Consider the following 19,600-nt stretch of genomic DNA (forward strand, 5'->3'; position numbering starts at 1 on the left):
GCGTGATTAAATGATCTAAATTCTCTTAAGTATTGAAGAAAATGACATAATTGTAAATTTGCTTCTTAACAATTTTGACATTTATAGGCTTCATGAATTACTTTGAGTTATATACAGCAATTCAACGAATTTCTTATACACCACCACTACACCACCCTTTAGCTTGAAAACTTCGATAAATCGATTTATGTATGATCCATGAATAGGTAGCATATAAAAACTTGTCACATCTGCTGCTCGATTCCCGACTACAGTATTTCCTACTTAGTGCTAAATTGAATTTTACATTTTTTTTCTTTTTTTTTTAGTCGTCCGTGAAGAAGTAAAGAAACCGACCTCTGCACCCAATATTGAACCTCCAGTACCTCAATGGGTGATTGCTGTAGTTGTTATCTCAGCCGCTTCTTTTATCTTCATTTTACTTTTTTCTGCTGTCACGGTAAGTCACTTCTCCATCTTTTTTTAATGTACCATTTTGTTTTCAGTCAATAGGTTGATTTAATTTCTTCCCCTCTTCTGTCTGAAATCTTTTTCACGTCCGTTTTCTTGGCAGTCAATGAGTTCATTTAGATTTTAGGAGGTTTTCTGTGACATTTATATTGTATATCAATAAATTTACTTAATTTTTCTTCTACCCAATTCATTTATATATATTTTCCTCTCATTTTCACCATTCACTTCGTTTTTATTCAAAAATTATTTATATATTTACATTTAAGATGTATACAAAATCAATCATTTTATTTGAATTTTATGTTATTGTTTGAAATGTAATTAATAATTTATTTATCATATTCATTTCTGATATGTAATATATGTTGGCATTTAATTATGTATGTAAAGTGGAATATTATAAAGACTAAATTTAATTAATTTAGTTGAAATTAATTAATTAATATCTGCTGAATGTTGCTGAAGTTAATTAATTAACATAATTTTTAAATCTGTTTATTTTTAATTTTGTTATTTAATATTTCATCTGTTTATTGTATAAACAAATAGTTAAATTTTCGTTTCGATCGTAATTTTTTCTTTTGTTAATTATTATTTATATAAATTATAAATGTAGTATATATTAAGAATGTGTTAATTTTCTGCAATTCGAACATAGTTTCGTGTCGACATCGACACGCAATAATTTTAACTTATTTTTTTTTTTTATTATACTCTGCGTAACTTTAACATGAATTCCATACGATCAATAATTTTATTTATTTACTTATTTTTCTAAACGTATCATTTTATAAATTTTCGATATAATTCGTTTAATTTTTAATCATAAAATATATCCTTTTGTTTACAGACAATTGAAACCAGCGATTATTTATTGTAAGATCGTCACAATGCCGGGCTGCAATTTTTAATTTCTTTAATTTAAAACATACGCTCTCCACCTCAAATTAGTAGTATCTTGCCCCTGTATATCATACTTTTTCTGTTAGTAATATAGCCAATAATGCCAGTCATCTTTCTAACTCCTTTCAGAGAAATACTTTTGAATTGAAATAACATGACTTCTGGTTTGCATCAGACGTTTGTATGTAGTTTAATCAGAGCCTTCTGCTCCTAAGGTTTACGTATCTGGTCTCGAATTTCATCTATCTAATTCTATTCTAGAGATTAAGGAAAGACAAACGGACGGACGACATTGGGAATTTAAAGTACAATTTGTTTTCAAATGTAGCCCGACACAACTATACACATTCTTAATATATATTATATTGAAAAACAGCATATATAGGGGAGACCGGGGCAACTTCGGCATGCGGGGCAAGTTTGTCAAGCGCTTTTTTTTAAAAACAAATTAAAAGGAGACTTTGGTTATAGGTTAGGCAGTTGAGTTTTATTGGTGGCTTGTTGAGTGTAGTGTTTTTATTGTTCTCCAACAAGCGTAGTTGAATTATCAAGCAAATTTTCATTTTCGTTCAATTCCATATAATATTTTTTTTCCATTTATATTGAATTGGCAGGTTTTGTTATAATTCCATGATAACGAAAGTTACTTTTCCTGTTAGAAGGATGTAACTTCAACTTATTCACGTGGCCAGATCGTGGCTTGGCATTCTGTTCTCAGGGTTGTACTTAATGTTTCGAAATCATGACTAGCGGGGTAAGATCGGCAACATAAAGCCACATTAGAAGCAAAGGATAAAAATCAAACAGATGATAAATGAAAACATGTTTGCATTTGTTATTCATGTATATATGTCTTTGAACTTGCATTTCGTTGTAATAATATTAAATGGGTGTTGGATTTGTATTTCTTTGTTTTAATAGTGAATTCCAACTTATACATTGTTAATAACATAATTTTATATACGTGCCTATCTTGCCCCATTACTGTTGCCCCTATACCAGGGGCAACTTTAATAAAAATAATTAAAATAATTACAACTTTACAAAAAGAGAGAAGTTGCCGATCTTGCCCCTATACCCGGGGCAACTTCGTCAATTTCTCTCTTCTTGTAAAGTTGTAATTATTTTAATTATTTTTATTTCCAAAATGATTTTAACCAGTTCTATAGTAAGGTAACATTCCAATAGACAATATGCAAAGCTTTTTTTTCAGTTTACAGCAGTATTTATTACACAAAATTTAAGTAAAGCTTAACATGCCGATCTTGCCCCGGTCTCCCCTATTTACAATGTAAATTTTTGTTTTAATTGCTTGGTTGGTTTTCTGCAATTTGAACACGTGTTCCATGACGACACGCAATAATTTCAATTTAATTTTCTATTTAACTCTGCATAATTTTAACGTTAACTCTATTAAGTCAGTCAATTTAATTTATTTACTTATTTTTCTATACGTATCATTTTACAAACTGCCCATGTAATTTGTTTAATTTATCTTCATAAAATACACCCTTTCGTTTACAATCGATATTATTTATTATGAAAAAATTTCTTGATAAAATTATTTTTCCTGAAAATTTCTTTTTCTTTCTCAATTCTTGTAATACGTTTTACTGTTGCATTTTTTTTCTTTTTATTTTTTTAATTCGTTGCTTCGTTTCTTTCATAAATTGAAAGTACTTGAAGTAATCCAAATCGAAAAATTCAAAACTTTTCCTCTCTATTTTTCTCCTCAATTTCATAAATTGAAATTTCTAAAACAAACAAAATAACAGGGGAAAAATACAGGGAAAAAATCTTCTCTATCTACAAAACTGGTCATTAATACTTTATAAACGTATCAGAATATAAAGATATATAACGATATATAAAGATATTGATATATATGGTACGTCTTTTAGTATGTCATCCATAAAATTTTACTATTTTTTTTTTTTACTAAATGTTTTAAGTCATATCATAAAAATCTTTTAAAGCCATATCGTGTATCTTTTATCGCTTTCGATTACAAACTCATCTTTAAATTTTCTATAAAACTTTAATGATTTATGAGCTTTTTATAAACAGTAGAATATAACATAAAGATTTCTTAAAATGTAATAACATTTTTTCAGATATACGAACGACATTACACTCGCAGAGTATATAACACAAAACTCCAGGACGACGAAGAAATTTTCGAGAAAAATGTAACACTAAACGGAAGATCGAACCAAATGGCATACGAGAATTTAGCTGCAGATTTGGTCTACGATATAGATAAAGTAAGTAAAAAATTTTATGATACTGTGTATTATGTTATAGACTACTAATAAAATATGCCAGTAAATTTGACCGTCTAAAATGACAAATTATATGATGTTTAGCTAAGTAAAGTGAAACTAAATGAAATAACTATCGAGTACAATATTTTACTGAAGAAAATTTTAATGTACTGTACTGTACTGTACTGTACTGTACATCGCAAAACTTCTTTTAAAACACAATATTTCTAATAGATTCATCATTTTTATTTTCACGAAAAATATTATTGGTTGAACTTAACGCAATTTGAATGAATTTATCTTGATTAAGGCTAGTCCAAAATTCTTAACAGTTGTATCAAGCCGTCTGCTTAATATTATAGAAGAAAGACGACGACACCAGTTTTTGGCGTCCAGCTGACATGATAATGACTTGTTAAAAGCAAAGAACTGTACTAGCATTAAATTTAAAATAGATATTAATATTTAACAAAGCACTAAACCAGGGGTCTCAAGCCAATTCTTTCTAGGATTCCTCGACTTTTTATCCGCCTTCTTTTCTTTTTTCCTAATACAGTTAATAATAATAATTAATTAATTAGTCTGGTGAACCAGTATTAATCCACACGTCATAGAAAAGATCTACTTACAACGTGAAAATTTACATCCTGAACTGTCATGTACTGTACAGTACATAGCCTAGACTAATAATTTTTAATAAACCTTTTTAAATAGAATTCTTCACCAGGGACATCGAGAGCTTGTATGGGTCCTTTTTGCCTTTTAGTGGATCTCTTCAGCGTTTTCTTTGAATGAATTAAATACGTATAAATATATTCTGCGTATGAATACTAAGAGAAAATAACATTAATTTTATAGGAGTAAGAATCACTCCGGGTCCGGAGAAAGGTCTCCAGCTCCCATTCCTCTCGGCGAGGGCCGTCGAGAAGATGGGAGTTGTTCTGCAGTTTGTTATTGTTTGTTTGTTTGTTCAATTTTGGCAACGCAACACTTGGGTAATATGGCTGGGGGACGCTTTTCGGGTCTTTTTAAGGGAAATTGGCCCCTATTTAGGCGTTACAGACGTGAAGAAAACCCGGAAAACTCCACGTAGCCAGCCCGTCCGAGTACGGCGCGAACCCATGACCGAACGAAGACCGCTTAGCCACTGGTGGGCACGCCCTGTTCTGCACTAAATCATGTGGATCATAATATTGTCACAACAATGTAGACTATCCGAACTGGTAGACACCTGCGAATGACTTGACACATGTTTTATGCAATAGTTAGCTAAATTTTAATGAACAAAAAATAATTTTAACGTACAGTACAAAGTAAGACATTTACAATAAATTCACATTTTTAATATCTTGTTTACGAATAATATCGTCAAAGTGAAGCACGTGATAACATAAATGATCACGTAACAAAATATAAAACATTTTTAAAAAAATACAAACGTCACAAAGGTAGTACAAGATTTATATATTTTTTCTAAGAAATTTACGCGTTAAGACGTTTAATTTAAGATTCAAATTATCATGCAACTCGAAAGATACTAATAATAGATCACGTGAAAGTACCGTTGGTCACGTGACCGGCCGAAAATCGCCAACATCTTTTCTAATTCGATTTAAATCAAATTACAGTATATTCAAATTTCTGCACCACTAGATTAAATTTGAGACTTTATTAGCTGAATTTTATCAATGGGAAGTGTGTGAACTAAATGACTATATTCACTTCTGAATATACAGATATTTATAACGTCGTGATATATCTTTATTGATGCTGAAATAACTATGAACAAATTATTAAATACGTTTTCAAAAGTTTCATTATGACTCTATGTAGAAAAATCCTTATTTTAGATTACAAAATAATAATAAATGGTATAACTTATAAGTTGTTTGAAGTTTAATGAGCACAATTACGTTCTCGCACGTAGTTTTATATTTCAGAAGCATAGAAATAAAACATTTGCATGTACTCAAAACGTATCTTTATTGCACCGTGCATAAATAAGAGATTATAAGAGATAAATGAAATTATCAAGGACCATACATTATGTGTATCTTTCCCTTATTTGAGTAAATTGTCTTAATGAAAATGAAATGTATTTAAAGCAAAATTATTGTGCGGCCCACTTCAAACTTTGTTGACACGCGTGGGACCTTGAAAACAGTTCCAATCTGGCAAAATACACATCTACGAACCAATGTATCCAATCGTTTGTGTTCTGAGAATTGTAATAAGTAAATCGCAGAACTGTAACATCGCTCATCTCCGTTGCCGTCTGCTGTTGAACCTTTATCACCTGTCTTCTTACGAATTTGAGATACTAAGGTCTTCTTGGATTTCGTAAGACTAGTAGGAATTGATGATGGAGCAGATATTGCGCTGTTGCAAATGCTAATTCCTATTGGAGCAAGTTGCACACGGTGTTTCTAAACCTCAACTTTCCATGTCCCTCTTGCTACAATACGGTTGCTATTTCTAAGAAGCGCCGTAGAATACGAATAGGCTCAAATGATCTCAACATGGCAGGCTTTAAGTAAAACAAATACACGAACACAGGTTTCGTGATTTAGAAAATCCAGACATAAATTGAATAAAATCAACTATCCAAAATCGCAAAAACACCGTAAAAGCATGTTGATTACCTTCAACAGCCAACTTACTTACATTTCCAGATGCAGTGTACACAGATTATTTACTGTATACAAGAAAGCAGGAAAACGGTTGTCCATTTGGTATCATGTGTCATCGAAAAGAGTTGTGACCTTGCTGATATTATAAGTGCGACATTCCTTCGATGATTAATTATTTTTGAATAAATCATCAATATACGCATCAGTGTCATTAACTGTATCACAATTGTATTAATATACATATTAATATTAAATATATAATCAAATATGTATACTGTATATTGATAGTAATATAATAATATGAATAATTAAAGCTCTGCTTTAAAAACAAAAATATTTTTCCTCTACGTATTGATTTTAAAAGTATTTCAAAATATACACTTTTGTATATAAATTAAATTGTCATTCAAGAAAAGAAACTTACATCTAGATAGCAGAAAAGATATATTTGGCCCCAAGTGGAAACAAATTTCATGTCATTCGGATATGGAATAGTTCTTACCTGAAGCCAAATATTTTTTTTCTGTTTGGTTCTTTGTTTATATCAATACTTTAAACTCTGCAGCATTTTGACATTATTTGTCAATTGATAAGTTACTAAGTTACCTATTAATAAACCTGTATTCGTTTCTGTATTATAATAATAATAATTAATGCTATTGTTTAATATTGTTCTATTTTTCCATGCATTCTCTTAGGATGAATTAGAAGGTAAATATATACACGTCTATTTATTTAATCAAGCTGGTTATACAACTTAATAATATATTTACTTGAATTCCGTAAAGAGATTTTTGTAATGGTTAATACTTTAGGAATCATTTGATTTACATTGTGATTTCCAAATTATAATCTACCCGTATACTTGTTTAAATACCAATACGTTTTGTATTATAATTTTTAAATTGTATTTAAATCGTCCAAAATAAATTTTTTATTATACTTAATACGTAAAACATATATTACTGACTAATAATATTATTGTTGTTATCTTCTTTATGCAGACAATTCACAATACTGGAAGACAATTCGATAGTTGGAGAACGGAAGCGGGTCATTTCGTGAGGGTAAAAACAAGATCGTCTTACAAATATTAATTTTTGTGATTGTTTTGATCACTTGCACCTTTCCCACCATTTCTTCATTTCCTATCAACATTATTAACACTTTTATAAATAAATAAATATATATATATATCTGAATTGTACATCACGGTTGCATATCTTACTTTTATCTTCTCACTCATTCATGTGCATTCTGAAAATCATCCGTTATTGTTATTATTATTATTATATTTAATAGAAATAAATGTTTAAGATGTCATATATTTATTTGAATTTTACAAATTTTATAAACTATAATAAGTCATCTTCTCCATTAAAATTAAATCGAAAATAGCACTTAGTTTTGTAACTTAATCATGTTTTGAACTCGCGAAAAATATGATTATGTAGTATATCTTTCCCTAAAATAAAAAGAAATATATAAAAAAATATTTATTTATTTATTATTTGTTTAAATCATTAAAGTTATTTTTTCAAAATAATAAACAAGTTATCAACATTGCTTTGTATTGATTCCGTAGGGTTCATCTACAAGGTACAGGTGCAACTCATGTTCTGTTTTCTCCTCATCTAATCAATAAAATTTTATAGAAAACTGAAATCTAAACTATTCGACAAAAGAAAGAAGAACAGTATTAATAAGCGTACTAGCTTAGAATTTAAAAAAAATGGTTTATCCGATAAGAAAATTGGCAATAGAATGCCGTCATAAGTAAAGAAAACACTGTACAAATTTACTAGTAACACTCGGGCATCGTCGATTATATCTTCTTTCAATATTTGATAAAAAATAACGCATATATTATTTAAATTACCTATTTAAAATTATTATATTACTAACAAAAATAGAGAAATCAGTATAACAATTGAAAGATAAAATAAACTGATTAATAAAAATGTGTATATATATAAGCGTTTGTTGATAAGCAACACAGATTAAAGTTTAGTCTGTATCTTCCTTAAACGCCCCTAACTTAACGGCTTAACGGCTTTATTTTCCAGTAATGTGAATATTTGTCTATAAATTTTAAAAAATGCTACGAATTACGACGATTTTAATTCTGTTCGCCGCTTTAGTCAATTCAGCGAAAGGTAATCTAAATTATTTATTTATTAACAATATATGATAGAACAATTCTAAACATAGAAATTAATTATGAAGAATTTATCATAAAACATTCATATTCAATATGTCCAAGGGACTCGGTGTTATATCCAAAAGCACTTAGCTTGATACAGTATTGCTTTACTCTGATGATGAATTACCATTCACCTCTTTCATATATCACATTATACATTTACTTTCTCGTAAATAAAAATGTATAGAGTGAATCGTATCTGATCATTTCCAGTTTTAGTTCTCCTTTATCCTTCGATAGATAAAGCAACTGTAACATTAATCATAGGCAAAATATATTTTTTGAAGATATAAAATTTGGCATGATGCATTTACTAAGGTATAGAAACAGTTACAGCGAAGTAATAGCATTAAATTAATGTAGTTGTTTACTCAAAGTTAAATGAGAAATTTATAATTTTGTTAATAAGTTTGATGTTATACAGGATAAAGTATTGAATTATTAATATTTAAAGATATATGTGCATTAAATTACTAAATAAGTAACATAATTAAGAGTTTTTCAATTTAATTTTTGAATTTTTTAATTTATAAATCAAATTGGCTATAAAATATATTATAGAATGTAGTAATTAATACAGTATAAATTATCGATACAATTTATAATTTTGCAATTAAATGTAGTACGACCTTTAAATATAGTATAACTTTTATATATGTGAAAGTTTATTATAAACTCTTTCCTATATATAACCGCAATATATATATATATATATTGGTTATACGGTCCAGGGATGACATTCGAAATATTTAACAAAGGGTTCGTAACAGAAAATTTTTCCTTAACAATTTTTTTTTTTCGCTCAAATAGTGCATCGGAAGGCTCTAGTTTAGTAGTGTTACAGAGTATAATACGTATATTTTAATATTTTTAAAAGAATCAAACCATTGAGAAATGTTACATATGTTTAACAAGGTTCGGAAAATTTTGAAAATGTTAACAACGGGTTCGGCCGAACCTGTGCGAACCCGCTGAATATCACCACTGGTTATACCTAAATAAAGATTATAAGGATTATATATATAATTGTTTTATAAAAATGCACAAACTCTATTAATTACATAAAATAATAATAATTTGAAACCAAAAAAGTAGCATTAATTATTCATTGAATTGATATTTATGTAGCTAATTTCTCGATAAGATAATGTATAAAACTTATGAAAAAATTACAAATTTCTAAAAATAATATCAATATTAAAAGCTCAAAATAAAGTATAAAGATATCGATACAAAACAGAAACTATCATTATAAAAAGTATAGAGTCGACATTTATCAAATAGGAATATTTCCTGCATTTTTGTGATTTGGAAAAAAAATGTATGAAAAATGAAAGCCATAAAATCTTTTTGAATCAATAAAAATACTTCAAACGATACAAGGGAATCGGATAATAGATTTTTATTCATTGTAAAACTTTGTAGGTCGTTTCATTTAAAAGTCAGATTTGTTTCATTCGCATATTGATTTTTTTATTAAAACAAAAAAGAATTACACACACACACACATATATATATATACAGTATATATATATATATATATATAAATNACGTCATAAATAATATAAATTTTTTTACATGCGCCCCCTGGGAATCACGACTCACTTTTTAATTACGTCATTATGTTCCTATATTATTATTATTATTACGGTGTTACTACAAAAAAAAACAATTTTTGAACTGATTATATATTAATCTAAAAGTGAACAATTATTTTTTTCTTTCTAAGCTATTTTTTAATTAAAATTCTTGATGTTTTTAAAGAGATTATCTACTCTATCGCTCGTAAGCATGACAAAATAATTCGTGATTAATGACGCGAAATTTATTTATTTTTTTCGATATACCAATTTTAAAAATGAGTAAAATGTTTGATAAATTAAAATGATTACATTAATATAGCAATATTAATAATAAACAATGATTAATTTATAGAATTTCATATTAAATTTTCAAATATCAAAAGCCGATCTTTAAGCTGAGCTAATTAAATTATCTTTTAATTGAATTCCCAAATAATTTGCCAATTTACTTGTTATTATTAAAATTTTAATGTTCATTTAATTGAAATCTTTTAACATTAATATAATATTTGCAACCTCGTGACAAGAGATCGGAACAATTTTTAATTTCATAAAAAAATATTAATGTTTGAAGGGGGAAAATTCATATCTACGTTTAAAACTTTAATTTTTTTTAAATTATAATTATTATTTTCTTTGCGATATTTTTATAATTTCAATATAAATTATTGTTTTTTGGCATTATATTTAATAACATTATTTTTATCAATGTTTATTTTTTGAAAAATTAAATAATTCATATTTTAAAAAAACTCATAATTATTAAAAGAAATATTATTATTATTATTTATAATTTTTTCTCAACAATGGAATAATAATTTTCAATCCTCCAAGGAAAAAAAACTCTTTTAAATTATATAAATATTAAAATATTTTTAACAATTTGTTCTCACCAGGGGGATAATAATATTCAATCCCCCTGGTGAGAAAAAACAATCTTAAGTTGAAATGTATAATTATATTAAAATTTTCTTAAAATAATTTTATTTTCGATTAAAACTGCAATATATTTTATTTTTAATTTATAATTTCTCAGTTTTTAAATAATAAAACTTTCATCTATACATTCGAAATTAAACTTGTAAATCATGCGAAAACTCAAATGACTAACTTTGTCGGCACGTTAAAACATTTCAATTATTAAAATAGAATTAATTTAATCCTCTTAACAAACTAACAAACGAATTGCAAAAATAGAAAAGTCAATAATTAAACAATTTATAAAAGTTCTGTAAACGTAAATCATTAAATTTTCTTCGAATTTCACTTGTTTACAACGTCAAGAATCCGTATAATATATTCTTAAATCAATATTTTAGTCGATAACTAATTTGAAATTTTATTTATAAACTTCAATTACAAACGTGTAGAAAAATACAAGAGCGCTTAACCATCAACTGGTGTCACTTATTTACATTTTATCTCATAATTAATTAATTTAAACTAAAATATCGAATTACGTGTATTTTTATATTGGTTCTTGACGTTGTAAACAAGTGAAATTCGAAGAAAAGTTAATGATTCCTCTATTTTTCTTGAAAATTAAAGTAATTAAATTAATTAATCATGTGGAAAAGAACGAATAAGGTGACACCAGTTGATGTTTAAGCGCTGTGGCATGTTTTTAATCGAGGTTTCTAAATAAAATTGTTATAAACATCTCAAATTAATTATAATTATTTTAATTTTCAAGAAAAATAGCGGAAAGATAAACATTATTACAATATATTTTAACTTCTTATACCTTTTAACAGAAGCCGATAATATAATATCCAAAAATACAAAAGAAATTATTCAAATTTCTAGATTTGTTTTGAATCAAATTATAGTTTCTACACATTGTATTTATTTTAAAATTATTCAGATGAATTTTAAAACGAATTTAAAACATTTACAACGAACAGTTGTAAATGGCAGTACTGTACTTGCAGAAGTACAAGCACTGCACTTGCAAATGGCAGTACTGTACCTGCAGAAGTACAAGCACTGCACTTGCAAATGGCAGTACTGTACTTGCANATGCCACAAATGAATAAAAAATGGAAAAAAATTATGTAAACACACCTCTGAATTTATCTACGAGTCTCATTAAAGAAAGCTAGATTGGCATTTTAAAACATCACAGTCTAATTTCATCTAAATGACACAAACAACATGAATCAGTATATAAATTATTTCCACTTTATGGCTACAACTTTCACCGTTAAATTTGTCATTAAAATGCAATGTACCATACTTGAAGTTAAAATTTTCTAAGCTTTTTTTCCTCCTACATTTAAATGATAAGTATATAAGAGACAATTTTTATGTATATCTTTTTTTATACAAGCTTAATAATGGAAGATTAATTGCAAAAAACTTCTATATTTGATATTAATCTTGCATAAGATAAAACAATTTTATTAGATAAAAATGGTGAGAAAAAATAAACTTGCCATTCTGAAAACAAAACAAGTAGATTTATGTATTGCATATCGGTTCACCAATTTTATTCGATATATTGATTTCTGATGACAAACTAGCATTAGGAACAGACATTTTGAACAAATGGAAACTTTTTCTTCTTAGTTTTCATTTATAAATTGTGTTCACAAAAATAAAATACTAACAACCAAATTCAAACCCTGTAGAAAGATGCTGATCTTTTTCAAAAATAAATACAATCAACTGATAGCAATTGTAAAATTGCATTTATTTTTTAAACGGCAATATATTGAATTTTTTTTTTCTAATATTTTAAATCTACTGTTTCAAAATGTCCACATTTTAACCATAAGTTCTATTAAATTAATTGTTTAAATAGTCAAAAATTATTCTTTATATTAAACAAACACTATACAAAATTTAACTTATTCATCATAAATAGCAATTTTTCTATTATTTTTTTAAAATGGAATAAGCAATCAAATATAAACTTGGCATATATTTGACCGAGTTAATTTAAATTAATAAATTTAAGTAAAATTTTATTTTTCAGATTTATCATAGACTTATCTACCAGAAAACATTAAAAAATTATGAATAATCATGTTAACTAAGTGAAAGTTACTGAATTTTTATCACAAAATACAATTACAGTAGAGCATCGATTATCCGACTCAATTGGGGACTTGGGTTGGTCGGATAACTGAAAAAATCGGATAATCGAAAAGAATGAAAAAATACATTATTAGTATAGCATATTAGTATATACCATGTAATTAGTATATTAGTATATCGCTATTAACATACTTCATGTTGAATTTTCATTGATGTTAAGCCTAACAAATTTTTTTAAAATAATAATCATAGCTATTGTATCGTTAAAAATTATTTTTAAATTATTTTATTGCTCAGAAAACAAACAACCACTCATCATTAGAAAATTAAATCTCGTTTAAATACTGGCCTCTCATGGTCGAGCCAGTGTTGTCAGCTGAAACACGCAAAAATTTAACAAAAACAAGACATAGCCAAATATTGTAGTGCCACATCACTAGTGGACATTTGAAATTTGCCGACTAGAACGGTCGGTTAACCGATGTGACGGTTAATTGGGGGTCGGATAATCGATGCTCTACTGTATTAGCATTTCAGCAGCTAAGTTATCCAAATTACTTAACATTCCTTAATGATCACTTTTAAATTTCAAATTCTTCCAAATTATTTAAAGATTTTTCACAATAATGGATTTAAATTTTACTTGAAAATTCAGAAAAATGGCAAAGGTGGCTAAGGATATCATTCTAGGGAACAAGATTTTAATCAATTTTCAGTTGATTCAAATATTTTTTAGGCATATTAAAACCTTAATCTTTATAAACTGTAAATATGCAAACAATTTATTTTTAATCTCCATAATTTTTGTGTTTTTGTTATTTTCGGGAAGTGCAACACAATACTAGAAGTATACATGTGTATACAGGTAGACAAAGTATGATAGGTCCCATGCACATGAAAAAATAGATTTAGAAAGTGCAGGGAAGAAAATTTTAAAAAATCTGCTGTTCTATCAAATTTTTTGCATCACAAAACTCTCATTTAATAATTGACTTGCACAAAGATTTTTTTTAATAACTTTTTTGTAAAGATTCACATACAAAAGTTTGAATTAAATTTTAAAGATTATTATTATACTTAATTAAAGCAATTAATAGACAATAAACATTTTTCAGACTGGTAGCAGTTGTATGTCATACAGCTGTTTGATATTTGCATGTGTGTAACCACCTGAATATGTTAATATTCATGTAGTTGTACATGTAAAGTATTGATTATATTGAATTATATAGATATATATTAATAAATTTTCTATATAAAATTATTCAAAACTAATCGTTTACACTTATTGCATTCAGAAGACAAAACATCAGTATAATACATATACACTATCAAATATACCCAACACTATCCAGGATAAATAATCAAAATTTCAATACAATTTTAAATTTTAATGTTTGTCCTTATTTTTCACTTAGGCATGCTGAGCAGCTCTGTTAGTAACTTCATAAAAGAAAATTCTGAGAGCAAACATTTGTTCTTGGGAAAAATAACATGGAAAACACCACAACACATGAAGTATCTTAAGAAAATTATGAATCAGCAAATCCACCAACAGAAACATTGAATAGAGTCAAAAACTAAGCAGGATTTCATTAGTTGGCGAGTACAGTATTGAGAGCAATGTCATGCGTGATATTGTTCGGTTAAACCAATCAGCACATTCCTTAATGTCATCACTTTTTGTTTAACATGTCACACATGTAAATTTTATTTTATTTTCTCTCACTAGATGGCAAAACAACTTTTCAGTTAATTGTGTTAATTTTTTATAACCTGCATTAACTGTAAAGAATCATGCATTTAACAACTACTATAGCAAACTTCCTCATATTCCAATACCAGAACATGAAGCTTCTATAACACTGTTTATAACGGCAGCAACAAATTTAACAGATGAGAAAGAAACTGGAATTCATTTGCCAAAACTAAGCGATCAATGGCTGATGTCTGTTGGTTAATACCAAAGTTGATTCTTTCCGTATTTTAATTGTTTAATTGTTGTCTGTAATTGTTTTCACTGTGGTTTCAACAAATTGTCATTTTTTTTCTTTTGACCTTTGCAACAAAAATCCATTTTTTTTCTCTCAAATAGTGAAAAAAGTAATTCTTAGTAGAGCAATCTAACAAAACAATTTAAAGTGGTCTACTTTAAGAGGCAATAATTACATTTCAAAGAAACATTGAAAGTGGATGGGAATTAATATTAAGATTTTTTAAATACTGTACTTTCAAAATATTCACGCATTATTTGGTTTTACGTCATAAGTGATCAAGTAAATTAGTGCCTTTCACTAGAATATCAGTAATTAAATGATAATGCTGACAGTTTTGGCCAGTGCATATCATTATTTAAATCATATATTCTGAATAATTTAATTGTTTTATTAATTTATTTCCAAAATAGGAAAAATTGAATGAAGTTAATTATGTTGTGTTTTGGGGATTTGGTATATTGTAGGCAGTGACAGAAGATTCATTTGCTAAAATGAGCTACTATTGTCATTTGAAATAAATTTGTGAACTTGTTCAAACTTTTTTACAAAATACAATGAAACAGGTTTGCAAGAAAGTATATAAATAAAACTAAATATTTCCAAAGAAAAGTTGAGAGAAAAGAAGAAATTTGACACCACAAATCCAAACACTAATATGTGTACAAATGACTCACAGAAGAATGATAACCACAAAATGAAAAAATTCCCTTCAGATAGTGAAAAATAAAGTAATTCTTAATACAGCACAAATNATTGTAGCGCCACATCACTAGCGGACATTTGAATTTGCCGACTAGAACGGTCGGTTAACCGAGGTGGCGGTTAATCGGGAGTCGGATAATCGATGCTCTACTGTATATGTATACTTTATACTACAGAAAAATTATTCTATACAGTAATTCTACTTAATTATTTTACAGGTTCGTATAATTTACTGCGTATACCATGTATACATTTAGCGCACAGGAAGTGAAATTCAATTAAACAAATTTCATATTTATAATTTCAGATCCACCCAAAATAATAGGAAGTTACATGGCACAAGCGGAATTAGTGGAAAGTTTGGCCAAATACGGGAATCAAATCATGCAATTATTTTTTGAAGAAAATTATGACCAAAAGGAAAATAAAATGAGTTTTATACTTTGGGAAGGTGGCGAAAACGTCACTTTCTTCCAAGATTTGACAAACCAACAGACACTTCAATACTACGAAAATGGTTCGTTCGTGTTTACCAGATTCCAAAAGTCGGTTAACCTTGTTTGGTTTTGCATATTCCTTGAGCCGTATACCGAGTTTAGAACAACGTTTTTCCTTATAACGCGCGAATTTCAGGCGATTTAGTTTTTATAACGGTTAACGGACTTTTGGGCTGTATTTTTTTTCTTTTTGAGTTTTTCAAACACTTTGCAGAGTATATAATGACGTAAATTGATGACTTCTACGTAATCCTTTTTCTGTAGAATGTTCTGTATATACTTTTGATGATTGGGTTTCATCGGATGCTGTGGACATCAGACCATACGAAAGCAAAAATTATGTAACGTTTCCACTGAAACAATTATTGAAACTCGATAAATTGACTTTGATAGAAGATGAACCAACAAATACTGTGTATCGTGATTCTGCTGCTACCTTATGGAAACATCGTCTTAATTATAAAGTACAAAATAAAACTGTGACTTTATATGTGGATGCTTATTGGACTGGTGAGAAATTCTTTTCATTTTTAACACCTGTTTAGAACAGTAAGCCTAATTAATCTAAGCTATAACCATTGTACCACTTAACAGTAGCTGTTTACAGATGTTAGTTTGATACGTTAATTAATAATTCATAGTTCCAGTAATTATTAATTAAATTGTCAGAGTAAAACTAGAACTAGAATCAATTTTAAAATAGTTCTATCCTAAATTAATTCCTTAGCTAGTATTACTAGGCCCGAATTCGCAAAAGTGTCGTTAATACGTCAATTCTACGTCATCTCATCAGTTTTACAATGAACAAGTTTCAAAAATGACGTCAAATTGACGTAAAAGTATACTTTCCGGACGAAACGAACGAGGCGGAAATGTAGTCATCACTTCCTTGGCCAATAAGAAATTAATGTTTAAGCCAAGTGATTTAAAAAGTTGCGTGTCGTAATCACGTAAGGAGAATGATGCAAAATATTGAATTTTAGATACCGTCAAATATATTTAGAATGTTTCACAGTAAATTTAATTGAATGCTTAGTGCAATGAACTAAATACTCGTACTAGAAGTACAGGCTCTTATATACTTAAAATAATTCAATAAATTAATATTTATGCTACGTAAAAGCTCATACTTTCAATATTTTCTCCTGTAAATTTTATACTTATTTAATATTACTTTTTATAATCTTTTTTGGCAATAGAAAACCGACTGTCACCAACAGGCAACATGGTTCCTCTAGCTTATTACCTTAACATAACAGAGAAAGATGGCGACCTTACAATAATTCGCAACCAGACTGTAAACATCTATTACTTTGTACCCGATACTGTTGATCAGAAAGCATTTAAAGTAAGAATAAATATTTATATTTATTTTATTTTTCCAATTAAAATTGAAAAATTATATAAGTATTTTTTTTTTATCTAGATTCCTCAAGGTATATCATGTATAGGACTCAAACGTTCACTTCCATTCCCTCAAGAACTAGGAAATATAAATGTGTTTTCGTTTAATATGGAATTTATTTTACCACAATATCAAACATTTTTCACTACTGATGTAAGTTTTTCCTTAATATTTACAATTAAGTAAGGAACTAATTAACAAAAAAAAAACTATTATATGAACTAAATCACTTAGAACTAGTTCTAAATGAACTTACTTACTAACCAAAACCTAGTAGTAACTTGTACTAGATCAAGTATTAAGAACAATTATATTAAAAAGAGTACAGTACATTCTCTATAAAGAAATAAGAAGAGAACAGATTAAATTGATTTATATATTATTTACTTACATGTTTTCTTTGTATTCTATTAAGTTGATAGCTCATTGCAATTCAACAAATCACTGTATTTTATATAGTGAATTTTTATTGATTGTAACAATTTAGTCTCCACGAACAATGTCCCCCTTTCAATTGATAAAGTTGAATAATGCATTCCTTGTTGTTCCTTTACAAAAAAAAAAAAAAAATTCCATTGCATGTCTTGTAAGCATTTTCCTTTTCTTTCCATCATCAATATGACACAATCTAGCAGCAGGTGTCATATTCTTTTCTGTTCACTTACAATAGTCGAATGCTTGACACTGTCACTGATATTTATTCAGTATAGAATTCTATTTATATACTGTATATCAAGAGAAAATGATCGATGCTAACGGATAAATGATTACTTTTCAGTTATATTTTCATAGTAATTTTGGAATTTTTCTAGATAACATGAAATTTTCTTTAAAATTTTAATTACAGATTTGGTGGGATATCAAAAATCGCCTTGTAAGAATCGATCAGACTCCTGTAGAACCCACTCATTTACACGAGGGTGAATCATATACTAAAGTGATCTCATACAAGCAAGGTAAAAATCTCATTCATCCACAATAAATTCTACAATATTCTAGATAAATCCTAGGTAAATTAAACTTTCATATGATTTTATAGGAGCAGTTTATACAATATGGAAAATTAGTAGAAAATGTGAAGTTACCCCACTTGAAAAATATTTATTTAGACCCCATAGTTTAATCGAACCTGAGGATAATGCAATGTGGAATATTGGCAATTTTTTTGGTTTAGATGGCACTTCTATGATTTATATTGGAGATGTAAGTATAAAATAAAAGTAATGGAATTACTTTCTAGAAGTTAAATTTCTTTAATTAAATTTCAATAAATTATAGACAGAGAAACGTGGAATTCCGTGTTCAGTATGGCAAGGAGAAAGAATAGATTGGCCTTCTTTTGCTAGACCAATAACTACTTTATGGGAATGGTGCATTGCTAATGCTAAAGTAAGCATTTTTTTATGATAAAATTTGTAAAATTTTATTACGAAATTAAAATATTAATTATAATTTTAGGGAAAAAAGTTGAATTTAGAGAAAGATGAAATCCCTATAATCAATTTAGAAATAAATGTATTAGAGGTAAGTTTTGTATCAAGAAATCTCTCATATTTTTTCGTATTTATATGGAGTCAAACCTCCGAGCAACGGTCACTGAAAGAAACTTAATAAATAGCTATTGTCTGAAAGTTATTTTGTATGCATTTCACCGAAGAAATGTTCCTAAAAGTACAGCCGCCGTTTAGAGGTGGACATTATTGAAGATTCTACTACATTTAAATTTATTAGTAATTTATAGGTCTACAATTTTTTTCAAATTGCAGTCCAATAATAATCATAATAATAATATACTACAATGTTAAATTATAGGGTTTTAATAATTTAAATTATATTTAAAGATTATATAAGAACTTTCCTAACTTTTTTAACTGGTAACTTTAGGTAATTTAAACCATAAAAAAGTATCAACAAACGTCTTAAA

The 19,600-nt window shown here is 27.6% G+C and overlaps 1 protein-coding gene across 6 annotated transcripts in view; it reads left to right on the forward strand.

The window, feature by feature from the left end:
- The window catches only part of LOC111629994 (putative uncharacterized protein DDB_G0289963), a 58,392-nt gene that overhangs the window by 36,888 nt on the left and 1,904 nt on the right, over positions 1-19,600 (forward strand). For 2 of the 6 annotated variants that reach the window (XM_023373985.1, XM_023373992.1), the window contains exons 1-9: positions 8,237-8,406; positions 16,082-16,291; positions 16,536-16,781; positions 17,471-17,619; positions 17,698-17,829; positions 18,524-18,632; positions 18,716-18,879; positions 18,955-19,065; positions 19,135-19,200. In XM_023373985.1, the coding sequence (XP_023229753.1) occupies positions 8,349-8,406; positions 16,082-16,291; positions 16,536-16,781; positions 17,471-17,619; positions 17,698-17,829; positions 18,524-18,632; positions 18,716-18,879; positions 18,955-19,065; positions 19,135-19,200 (1,245 nt within the window). In that variant the 5' untranslated portion in view covers positions 8,237-8,348. Of the gene's footprint in view, positions 1-3,470; positions 3,621-6,948; positions 6,962-7,254; positions 7,797-8,235; positions 8,407-16,081; positions 16,292-16,535; positions 16,782-17,470; positions 17,620-17,697; positions 17,830-18,523; positions 18,633-18,715; positions 18,880-18,954; positions 19,066-19,134; positions 19,201-19,600 lie in introns of those variants that run through there. The other 4 variants (XM_023374030.1, XM_023374004.1, XM_023374009.1 and 1 more) reach the window with 4 other exon arrangements.

Source organism: Centruroides sculpturatus, unplaced genomic scaffold (assembly GCF_000671375.1).
Source record: "Centruroides sculpturatus isolate CEXI.00-Female unplaced genomic scaffold, Cexi_2.0 scaffold68, whole genome shotgun sequence".
Taxonomy (NCBI): Eukaryota; Metazoa; Arthropoda; class Arachnida; order Scorpiones; family Buthidae; genus Centruroides; species Centruroides sculpturatus.